General features: G+C 38.2%; 1 protein-coding gene across 1 annotated transcript; it reads left to right on the top strand.

The window, feature by feature from the left end:
* Positions 1 to 452: 452 nt before the first annotated feature.
* On the top strand, positions 453 to 10037 carry LOC131082105 (nephrocan-like). The gene is made up of 3 exons (XM_058021745.1): positions 453 to 638; positions 5552 to 6453; positions 9590 to 10037. Exons 1-3 carry the CDS (start codon positions 453 to 455, stop codon positions 10035 to 10037), a joined length of 1536 nt encoding a protein of 511 aa, XP_057877728.1.
* Positions 10038 to 12531: the final 2494 nt, after the last annotated feature.

Below are 12531 nucleotides of genomic sequence, written 5' to 3'. Positions count from 1 at the left end.
GCAAGAGGAAGAGCAAAAAAGCTTCAGTGTTGGCTGTAGTTGTGTTTTTACTGTTTCTAATTCTGGGTCACAGAAGATACAAAGGTTTTACAGCCCCACTATAAAACAGCTCTTTATCTTTTCTCCACTAATTCCGTGGTGTCACATTTAACAAAACTAGGAAACTGAAGATAATATGGATGTTTGCAGATTAGCTGTCAGGTAATAAATAACACTAATTTCACATACCTACAAATGTAAAGGCACCTTATCACTGTTTAAGTTTCTCACTCTTTGTAATGCCTGCCAACATTTTAACCCAGGCAAATTACAGTATTGTTTTTGCTGTTTTTTCACTGGGATAAATACACAGTCATAATATCCTTTTATCAGATTTCATGGTATAAAAGGGCTTTGGTGCTTAATTCAAGCTGTATATTGCTGAGGCAATTCCAGAGTTCCTGTTTTGGAAGATGTATTTGTCTTGCCTTTTAGTTGCCTTGTCTTTTCACTGTGCTCTAAGTACCACTTGCCCGAGAAGATGCAGCTGTGACCCTGCCCAGTCAGTGCAATGCTACAGGGCTACAGAGATCCCCAGAGAAATTCCTCTTGCCACCAGGAGACTCTACATCAGCCACAGCAAAATTAAGCAACTCCAGGTAAGAAAACCCAGAAAAAATACTTTTTGTAGTGCACTGTAACTGAAAGTTGAATTTCCCAGATGGTGGTGGCATCTAGTGAGGAGAGAATCTTATTCCATGTTCTAAAAACTGATGAAGTGCTGCCAGATCTGGTTTTATTTTTACTTACTCTTCAAGGATATGTAAATATATTCCTGTAGTGTTTTCATGTTCCTGCAGTCTCTAAGCACACAGTTCACACTGTCAAAATTATATTTTGTATGAAACTCAAAAAAACAGTATTTTACAACTAGCAGCCAAAGGTTGACTTGTTTTATACATGACCAAATAACGATTGACTTTCAGAGTAATTTTTTAACCTGTTAAAAGCTTTTTCTATTGTTGGTACAATGTAATACTTTTTCACAGTAAAATGAAAAGGTTTATGTCATTAGAACAATTTCCCTAATTAATGAAATTGAAGCTCTTTTTTCCCCTCTTGAGCTGTCAGGTACAACTGCTATTAGAAATGGTAGAGGAAGTAAGTTTGAGTCTAAGGCACAGCATGAGATGTTTCTAAAAGCAAGGCCAGGGCCTATCTAATAACCCACATAAGTGAGATCAGCTTCTAACCAAAGCTGCCAGCTATTTGTGCTATGGAAAAAGTTTATTCTGGGTTTCTTGAGGCACCACTGGTTCGCTTTATTAAAGGCATCAGCTTATGCTCATCTTGCACTGCACTCTGGAATGGTGCTTCTTTGTTTCCTATCCTGGAATAAATATCTTTATTTAATAAATTCACCTTGTATAGATAGACACAAGGGAAATAAAACCACCTGTATTACACATGCTTGCTGTGTATCAATTTGCTACAAATAATAAGAAATGTGCAATTCAAATGAGATACATTTTCTCTTACAAAAATTTAACTGCTCTGAAATGCATCTTTGATTTTGCCCTCAGGACCAAATGGAAATAGGCTAGAAGGCAGCTTAGAGCAGCAGCTAGAATTCCTGTTGCCCACAGAGAAATAGTGATTGTAGTTTTCCTCTAGGAAAGTTTACTCTTTTAGCTGCTACTAATATCTTTGGGTTTTTTATCTCACACACCCACAAGAGTCAAACATTGGTGTGATTTAGCTATACTCGGGGTAAACAAAAGGTTTGTGAAATGAATTCTGTACTAGGAAATACATTTTCTGTGCAAACTCTTCCCTCCTCCTCCCCATTATTTTCTTTCCAAGATAAGTAGGATGAGCCATTTTCTGTTTCTTAGGCTAGTTGTCCCTATCTGTCAGCAACTCATCAGTTACAAGTGAAGTGGCCTTAGGTTCTGACTAGAGCAAAAGACAAGTGTCATAAAGCATTTAAATGTTGGATATAAGTGAATGAAGTGGTGAGACGAATGTTTTATGGCCAATCAAAACAAATGGTGTGTGAAACCATCTAAGAAGAGAGTTTTTTCACTTTGTACATTAATTCCACTGGCTATGAGTCTGCCTTACTGCTGCTACTGACTGCACTGAAAGGAAAAAGTCCTTTCACACTACATCCTTGTAGTTGTGTAGACTGTTTCCTTGAGATTATACTGGCACTTTGGATCTATGTTTTTCTTTTTTTTTTCCCCATGCAACAAATTATACTTCTGAGGTCTTGACATCATAAATACCTATGCTTAATTTCACACAGCTGAGCAATTCCCCTGGCACATATTATAGTGCTTAGGGAAACATTTCTGCTTGTAAAGTACCTGTCTGCAAGCACTGAAATAACTCTATAGGATTTTAGGGTTTTGGTGGAGGATTTTTGTTCATTTGGCTGGAATGATTTGGGTGTTTTCATTTGTTTGGTTTAAAAAATTCCTTTATTTACCTATTCATAGAGAAAATAACATTTTTTCCTAAAGAAATTGAAGGGAAGCCTGGAGTTCCCACAGCTGACCTCCCAGAGACTTTTATATCTAAGCATTCACAAATATTATGGTTTGGCAATTAGCTGCCTCAGAAGAATAAAAAAATATTGTTTCAATTACTTCTGCATCTTAATTTGTATTGATTATTATTACAATTGTGAAGAAATAGCATTGTAAAAAAGAATATATGTTTGCATGCTAAATCCATTATGTAAAAAAAACCCAAGAAAAATAGTCGATTTTTTTTTTTTTTTTTTTTTTTAACCCTGGTCAATTTTGTATTTGTTCTGTCAGGGCTCATCAGTGTTAAAAACAGTGGCTGGCACTTTTTCTTTTGGTAATTTTACAGCTTGGGGTTTGTTACAATAAAAGACTTAATAATATCCAAACCAGATTAATTTTAGCATCTTTTTTCAATATTTTCTGCTCCCTCCTTGACTTGAAGATCAAGTATAACCTTTTAACTCTTAATTTAAAATTTAGTTTATATCTTACTATATTAATTAATGGGGTTTTATCTGTTAAAAGAAAATTATCTACCTTGCTTAAAGAATAGGGAACTGTTTTAAAAAAACTGCTTATAACATATCCCAGATCACAGCAACTCAAAAGCCAAAAAAAAAGTAATTAAAACATCAAATTCCTCAAAATGTTTGTATTAAATAACAGCATATTAGATCCACTTTCAGGAGATCAAGGTTTTAAAATATAAAGCTATAATAGTATAATTTTACAGGCAATCCAGTTAGAGAATAAAACACTGTTTCCTAGCAAAAAAAGATCTGGTGGGCTTTCAAATATATTTTGATTTGTATTAGAAAGACTGGGTGGTTTATAAGAGTATGGATAAATATTTAAGTCTCAAAACAGCATGGTCACAAAGCTTAGCAATGCATACCAAATAGGTGGAAAATAGAAATTATAATAATCCACATTAAGAAGCCTAACATCATTACAGAGCAAATGTCTGAACATTAACCTTCACGTAGCTCTCTCGCTGTCACTTAATAAGATGAAAATTAAGCCTCTCAGAGACAAACAGAAATCAACTGAGGAAAAGCAGAAAAAATTACTTTTGTAATTTCTAGGAGAAAATGTGTTGAATTGTGAAGGTTCATAATTGGTTCAATTTCCATAAGATGGTTTTATAATTACATGTGATTATGTTTTTGTGCTCTTGACCAATGCAGCTCATTTCTATGTACAAGATCATCTTCCTAATCATGACCAAAACTGGACATCAGCAGTTTTGATATTGCTATATACCTATATATACACAAAACACTGCATTATAGAAAAATAAAATTATATCATTTGGATAACTTTGTTGTTTACTGTTGAAAATATAAGGTTTTTAATGGAGGTACATTCCGTCATTGAATTTAAATATAATTTATGGAGAAACCTGCTTCAATAGAGGTTCCATATTTATACTTTCTCAGTAATTGCATCAAAATTTGCAATTCAGAAATTGTTTTGCAAGACAGAATAAAGTTAATCTGAAAGATAAACTAAGGATACCACAGCAAAACGAAATCTGACTTGTCCTTCACAGCTGTCCAGGCTTTAATTTTAACAGAAGTTAAAATGCAGAGTTTGTAGCTGAGATAAATAGATACAGCCCAGAAATACGCAAGAGTTGGACAAATGAAGCTGTAAGACATCTTTTGGCAGTCACCTTTATGAGCTGATTTCTCTTCCACAAGTATGATAGTCAAATGTACCCAACCAGGACTATGGAACAAGATGACTACCCAGCACCTGTACTGCAGAAGGACTTGTACTGCCCTCCATGGAGATTCCTGACTGGGATGAGGGGTTGTGCTGTAGAATAGGCTGCATAGCTTTCCCCACTGAGAGTAAAATGTGCTGGGAGCTACCAAGCCCTGGGGGAAATGGCAAGAAGAACCTACTGTTACTTTAGCCTCTCTAACTGCTGTGGTATGCCTGAGACCTGTAGTGAGATGTCTTTGGACATGGGAAGGGAAACAGATGAGGACACTCCTTCCCACCACTCCTGTGCAGAACACCTGCTCATGCTGCTTTTTGGGGGGGATTCCCATATGAATGATTTTTTAAGACTCAGTCACTGAGGGAAGCATATTTGGTAATTTGAGAAAACCAATGTTTTAACAACTGGTGTGCTTAGAGAACTCCCTGGCTCACCCTCATTGCACACTTCTCCTATCTCAGCTTAGAGAGCGCTGCCAGGTTCACTTAGATTTGCTGCTTAACTTGAGACACAAGATGGCAAGCTTTGTAAACAAGCACCTTCCAACAGAGCAGAAAAAGAATGGAACAATTGGTTGCCTCTCGATATTATAGTTATAGTCAACATCTAAATCTCATTTACCACTGCTAAGTATCTGTTTATTACCACCTAATAATAACTAAGTTTCTGTGAAAACTCTGTTCCACAGAGGTGGTTTTTCAGGCCAGGCTGATCTGACACTTTTGGTTTGATCATATTAAAATGTGACGTTTTTATTTTAAAAGAGGAAGGTAGTGAGGGAGAGAAAAGTGTTGAATTTTAGTCTTCCCCCAAAAGAGTAGCAAGAGGTAAAGATATTTGTGGGTACTCCCTCTGGGGAATACATGCTGCAGTGACAGCACTGTTGATCTATGGAAATGACTGTATCATGAACTCAAAAGTGCTCTAGCAAGTACCATTGAGCACAATGAACATTCACAACCACCCACTCTCTGCAAAGATTTCTGCCACTGGTGATGTTAGCTTTCCATTTAATATAGGCTATCCACCAGGAGGAAATAAAAGCAGTGTTCCTTCTTCAAATGTATATGCTTGCTCAAACCTAACACAGCATAGACTTAAGCCACAAAATTCTGAAAATGTAAATAAATACTGGCAAGCAACAGGTACCTATAGTAATACCTCTACTGTTACCACTTATTTTAGTTTCACATTCTAAATATGTTGTTTTTCAGCATATATTAGCATTTGTCCAAGCATCCAGAAGGAGTAACCAGTGAGGATATCTATAAATGTGCTATCATATTAATTGTTTCTTTTTCTCTTTAAGTTTACTGACTTCAGGAGAATGTCAGTCCTTGAAGAGCTGGTCCTATCATGCAGTGGCACAGAATCAATAGAAAACAACACTTTCAAAGCTCTGGGCAGCTTGAAGTCCCTGGAACTCTGCAAAAATCAGCTAAAGCAAATACCCACCTTTCTCCCATCTGGCCTTGAAATTTTAAGACTCGCTGATAACTCCATCAATGCTCTGCATGCATCTGATTTTGCAGGTTTGATGAAACTAAGAGTGCTCGATCTTCGGAACAACTTGATTGTGACTCTGCCTCCAAGTGCATTTTCTTCCCTTTACAATTTACAGAGTCTGATCCTGGATGGCAACAACATGGAATCTGTGTCTGCACCACTTAGGCTTCCTAGGCTGAAGTATCTGAGCATGGCTGATAATAAACTGAATTCGTTTCCAACCAACTTCTTTGCATCTTTCCAAAGCCTGCATTTTCTCAGCTTAAGTGGTAACTTTCTGACAAAGATGCCTCTTGACCTACCTAAATCCCTGCTGTCACTGAAATTAGAGAAAAACCAACTTAAAATAGTGAGACTTCGAGATGTGAAACACCTAGAAAATCTGTCTGAGTTCCTTCTGTCAGAAAATCAGCTGACATCAATAGATGGTGCCCAGCTTCTTCCTAACTTAACAACACTGGAGCTCTCTAAGAACCAGCTCCACACTGTGCCCCTCAGGCTGCCCAGCAGGCTGCAGAAACTCGACTGCAGCAATAACCTGATCCAAAGGGTGACAGCACAGGACTTTCAAGGACTCCAAGACCTGAAGCACTTGTTTCTCGACAACAACGCTGTCAGCACGTTCGAGGCGGGAGCTCTCCAGCAGTGCGCGCAGCTTTCCAATCTGGCGCTGGAACAGAATCTCCTCAGTTCTATTCCGCTGAGGCAAGTGAATCTCAGGACTGCTGGTCCCAAGGTGTCATCTCTCCTTCCTTGCAGTATGAGAGACAAAAATTGGTATTCAGACCCAGTCACGGTAGAAGTCTGTCCGTACCATAAACCCATTGGCGTAACCAGCACAAATTAACACTCCTGTTAGCAGTCTCAGAGTAGAGCTGCTTTCATTACATCTGTGGCCCCCAATGAATCTGCTCATTTCGCATCTCTCCCTGCCAGTGAGACCACTTTATTTAATTAGCACACCAATAAGAAGAACCTGCTAGGAGAATACAACAGACTTACTACCAAGGTTATACTGCTACTTAGATTTACCCTCCCCCACAAAAGAAAAATAATTGAGCATTTGATATAAAGGATAGATAGCAATTTTAAAGCTGATGTTTCTACCAAGCCACACCAAGTTTATTATTATTAAAATATTAAGATTTGGGGAGCTGAATCTGATCAAAAAGAATGTGCTTTTCCAGTGGTATTGGCATTCCCAGCTTCATTAAATTCACACATTACAAGGTACTTGGAATGCATATAAACTCTCCAGCTTCAGGCTATAAGAAAAATTCCAGTCAACAGAGCATAGAAGACACATCCTTTGGGCACACTGTGTTCATTAATGCTCTGCTTAGAGGATCTCTTACATTCATCTGAGTATTGGAACTGGCCATTATCAGAGATGGCCTATTAAGCCAAATGGAGGCTGTTCTGATATAAAGTGGCAATTTTATTATTACAAAAGGCTGTGCAATAAGATGGCACAAAAATAGTGAAGTAGTTCCATTAACATAAACTTCGTTAACAAAACTGGACTGTTACACTTTATTTTTATGGCTTGTAGACAGGTTTAACTAGCCTAAATAAATAACGCAGTAAAATTTCAATTAATTTAGTATCATGTCCTTTAGCATTTGAATCTATTTGGCAACAGCTTTATAATCAGAAACTGATTTAGTGGTGTATAAATATTTGATTTCAGTCTAGCTTGACAGGAATGTTTAATGCTTTCTAGTTACTTTAGTATTGTCTAATCTATCTTATTTTACAACCTTCATAGTCAAGAGAATTAACAGCAAGGAGTTCTCCACTAGCCTTTAAACACTACGACTTTTAAGAAGATATTGGGGATCTTTCATTCCAACAGTAAATACAGATTTCCAGGGAGGGCTGTAAACATAAAAGAGGTGGGAAAATTGACAAGAAATAAAACTTATGTACTTAATTTAATTGTCTGGTGATGACTAGGTATGCATGGATATACAGAAGAAGAAATTATTACTTTTGACTTCTATCTGAGAATTCTGTCAGGTGTAAAAGGTTAAAAGATATGCCTGATGTACTAAAGTGAATAGGTCTTAGCAGGTTTTTGGCAGAAATGAGGAGAATGAAAGCTCCTTTCCCTTCTTTTCTGAAAAGAAAATAATCCACAAGTCCAAGTATTTTCAGGACTTTTAGAGAAGACATGTACTTCATAAGATCCTACAGGGTGTGGTGAAAACACAAGGAAAAACCTGATGCTATTCCTTGGAATGGCAGTAGCACAATGTGGCTGCGATGGTCAGCTCCCAAGTGAGTACAGCTCCTCTTCCAGCTGCAGGGCACTCAATCATGTACTCAATGGCATTATTTTCGCTATTTCAACACAGCCTGAAGTCAAACAATATAGCCATAAAGTTTAAGTCTAACATTAGTACAGTAAGACTCTTCACAGGTTTAAGGACTTAGTGGTCAGGCTTTGGACTGTAATCAGTCTACATAAACCTCTTGGGTGACTTCCCACTGCTTTTGACATCAGAGTGGCACTAGGGTATTACGCCAGAGTACCCTTCTGACATTACAGTGTCATATTGGGCAATTGTCTGCAGTTAAGTTTCAAAACTGATTTACTGCAGTCACAACCATTTTGTGAGGTCAGATTTTGTGAAGTGAATCACCATATCAATATGTGAAATTCTCATCTCCCCAGAAAAAGCAGCACAATACAGAACTGGCCTACTCTTGAAATAGTAACATTGAACTTGTCAAGTTTTCACAAATCTGGAAACCATCTTTCAGCTTAAGAGGTTCAAACTCAGCTTCACAAAAAACAGTGAGGGTCACCCATATGTTTACCAGTTGTAGTATACTGCTGTTCTATTCTATTCTAAATGCTATTCTATTCTAAATGCTGTTCTATTCTAAATAGATCTTGGTAATATGATTATCATTTCCCTGGGAGGTTCAGTCAAGTTTCCTTAAAATCTGTAACCTTGACTCTTAATTTAATCACCTTGCATACTACCATAGTAAGGTATTTTTAAGTTACTTTCAAATTAATTTTATTAAAGATATTCCATGCCTATGCTTTTCTGTTAAGCACTTGTCACTAACTATATCAAAGGGAAATGAAAAGATCATAAATGAGAAAGACTTTTGAAATTAAGGTATTTTAATATAAATGTGTAATATATATGAAAATAAGAATTATACTGACCTGTCCAGAATCATATCCAGAGATTATCAGCTTTTTCTCTGCTAAATGTAACCAGTTCTAATTCTCAAAAGTACTATTTTAAAAGCATTTACATTTTCCCTGTTGCTGATTTCTTAGCAGCTTATCATCAGATGGATTACTGCTGTGATGATTAATGTTTGAGTCTTATGGGAGCAGGAGAACAAATGGAAAATATAGTTCTTTACGAACTACGAAATGTTTTTAAACATAAAAGTAGTTGGAGGAGCAGCGCTGCCACAATTGTCTAAACTTTTGATCTTTCATGGTGCTGTAGTTTGGTCATTGGCATTGAAGAGTACGAAAAGCATTTTTAAACTTGACAATTTAAATTAAACAGCTGATTTTCTTTATAATACAGCACAAGACTGCTGTTCAGTTCAGCTGCATGAACAGTCAGTACAGGTCAGAACTGCAGTAATTTGGGAAAACATTTCAATGGTGTGCACATAGTACACCTATAACGTAAAAACAAAGAACAAACAAACCCAAACCCAATGTGAACATCTGTTTTTGCAGAAGATTGCAATTTTTTAGCGATAGCTTTATTTTAGTACATCAGATGTGCCTGCACAAATACCACTTAGCAGAAACAGTATGATGAACATAACACCTTTCTATTGTTTTATTTTTGCTCAGACTTCCAGACACCCTTGCTAGATTGGATCTAAAAGGAAACGACATAGAGGATGTTGGAGAACAAGAGCTGAAGGACTTGAAACAGCTTCAGGTTTTAAATTTACGGAATAACAAGATATCTCTCTTGGATCGCAAAGTCTTGGAGTATTTGCCTCGTCTCCGTCACCTGTATTTAGATGGGAACCCTTGGAACTGCACGTGTGACCTCCTCAGAACCAGGAGAGCGCTGGTGGCCAAAGGGACGGATGTGCGGGGAGGGCAGTGCGCGGCGCCGGCACACAGCCGGGGAGAAAGCTGGATGTCTTCCAAAAAGATTCTGCAGCAGTGCGAGGACAATCTGTCTTCCACGGAAAGAGGCAAAGAGGACAGGAAGAAAATGAAACCCAATGAGGCCTCCAGCGTTGGAGTGAACACAGATGATGATTACTATGATTATGAATTAGATTAATGTCACAGTTGGTCTTTAGTGAACCTTAAAGTTGTCTAGAGCTGCTCACTGCCACCAGTGTCTCTACTGACAAGCAGTCTTTTCATCTTCTGTCATTAGCTTTTCCTGCTCTATTTGTACTACATGAAATAATAGCCAGTGACAGAAGGGCTATAGTAAGGCTGTCATTGTGAACTAAATGTAAAAAAAAAATAATTTGTTTTTCTATACCATTAGCATTATGTAGTTTGAGGGAAGCAAGAATACAATTATTATATCTTAGAAAAGCAGTCTGTAACTCTGTATGAACCTTTTTGTATTAGAACATTTCTTATAGTTGCATAAAACCCCAACAAATAAAATTCTGCAATACCACAAGACACTAACACAAGGAGTCTGGCATTCAACATATTTAAACTCACAGGTCTGCAGGTCAACATGGAGAGTTACACTGATGTGAGCAATTTTTTGAGATTGTTCGGAAATTCTTGCTTTTGAGAAATTTATTTTGGTTTTCCTGAAATATTTCCCTTTTTTGTTTATTTTAGACTATTTTAAATTACATTAGACTAAATTAGCTGAGCTCTAGACAAAACACAGAAGGCTTATCTTCATCACAGCAAGTGAAATAAACAGAAGAATCAGTGTCCTGGTTAATGAAATTTAATAGCAGTTCTGAAATTAATTAATAGTGAGGAAGGAAAACACTGGTGTCAAGTTGACCGGATTCTGTTGTTGTAAACAAAAGAAGGGAGATTCTCAGGAAATAGATCCTGGCAAATATTAGGATAAGATGAAGTGAGGTGAAACTTTTTTAAGAGTTTATTTTGGTATCTGAATAGCTAATTTGCTATAATATAGCTCAAGATACCTTGTGTATACTTTTAGGTTAGGTACACTTAATGTGCAAGTACACACCGCAAGTGTCCCCCTTCACTAGCCAGAACTTTCCAGACTTTTATTCACATACACACAAAAGAAGACTAAATGCTATATAATTAATGCATTAACTCTGATATAAGTAGAAATTTTATCAAGCAGTTCCCAAAGTGCTTGAAAACTAAACAAAACTGGATTAGTGAGACCACTAAAACCAATGACTTACAAACAATCACTTGTTAGTTCGTGATCTCAGGTGATAACTGATGAGTAATTACATCAGCAAATTACTTTTCAAAGCCAACAGTTTCTATTATTTTTTATCTCCCATTGGCATTCAGTAACTGATAATCCCTCATCTCCACGGAGGCTGATTTGTCAGGTGTCAGAGAGCAGGTATTTGGTTATGTCTCCTGTACAAATGTGACTGACACGAGCGTTTCTTAGGTCCCCAACACATTAAACTATGCAATTGGAATGGGGAGAATGGAGCTCATTTTTCTTTATGTTCCCTTATCATCAGACTCTGCAGAGGGATCTGCACAGGTTGGATCAATGGGCTAAGGCCAGCGGTGTGAGACTGAACAAGGCCAAGTGGCACGGCCTGCCCCTGGGTGACAACAGGGTGACAACACTCCCCTGCAGCACTACAGGCTGGGGCAGAGGGGCTGGAAAGCTGCACAGCACGAAAGGACCTGGGAGTGCTGGTTAACAGCTGGCTGGGTAGGAGCCAGCGTGTGCCCAGGTGGCCAAGAAGGCTGATGGGACCTGGTCTGTGTCAGCAATAGCGAGGCCAGCAGGACCAGGGCAGTGAGTGTCCCTCCGTACTCGGCACTGGTGACACCTCTCCTTGAATGAATGCTGTGCTCACTTTTGGGCCCCACACTACAAGAAAGACATGGAGGTGCTAGAGCCCGTCCGGAGAAGGGAAATGGAGCTGGTGAAGGGCCCAGAGCCTGAGTCCTGTGAGGAACAGCTGTGGTTCTTTAGCCTGGAGGAGGCTCCAGGGGACCTGGTCACTCTCATAACTCCCTGAAAGGAGGAAGTAGGGAGATTGGGGTCAGTCTCAGGAAACAAGTGAAAGGGCTAGCGGAGATGGCCTCAAGCTGCACCAGGGAGGTGTAAATTGGTTATTATGAGAATTTTTTTCATGGAAAGCCTTGTCGAGCATTGGCACAGACTTCCCAGGGAAGTGGTGGAATCCTGGATGTGTTCAAAAGATGTGGAGGTGGCTCTTAAGAATATGGTTAAACGGAGGATTTGGCAGTACTAGGTTAACAGCGGGAGTTGATCTTACAGGTCTTTTCCAACCTTAATGATTCTGTGGTTCTATGGTCATTCACCAAATTTTTGGTACCTAAAGATTTAGATATTTATGAAACAGCACAAGCCTTCCTTGCAGTTTGACTGTTATTTTTGCTGGCTAATGCTGGTCTGTATTAGAAGCCAGGAAAGTAGCTATTTTCTGAGTACGAGAAAAACTTTTGCGATACAAAATTCTTCATTCAGTTTAATATTGGCAGAATTCTTTTAACAGAGTGCTTTAAATATCCCCGTGCCGTCTCTGCCCACCGATCTGTCTGACAGCATCGGGCTAGCACTAGCTCTCACTCCATCTTTCAGCTATGTTTCATCT

The sequence above is a fragment of the Melospiza georgiana genome, chromosome 3 (genome assembly GCF_028018845.1).
Source record: "Melospiza georgiana isolate bMelGeo1 chromosome 3, bMelGeo1.pri, whole genome shotgun sequence".
In the NCBI taxonomy this organism is placed as follows: Eukaryota; Metazoa; Chordata; class Aves; order Passeriformes; family Passerellidae; genus Melospiza; species Melospiza georgiana.
Note: the sequence above shows the minus strand (reverse complement) of the source record. Positions and strands in the feature narration are given on the sequence as shown.

Excerpts from the sequence above, each read along its gene's own strand:
- LOC131082105 (XM_058021745.1), top strand. The coding sequence starts at position 453 with ATGTATTTGTCTTGCCTTTTAGTTGCCTTGTCTTTTCACTGTGCTCTA. Across the intron at positions 639-5,551 it reads GCAAAATTAAGCAACTCCAG|TTTACTGACTTCAGGAGAAT; the intron begins GTAAGAAAACCC and ends TTTCTCTTTAAG. Across the intron at positions 6,454-9,589 it reads CTCAGTTCTATTCCGCTGAG|ACTTCCAGACACCCTTGCTA; the intron begins GCAAGTGAATCT and ends ATTTTTGCTCAG.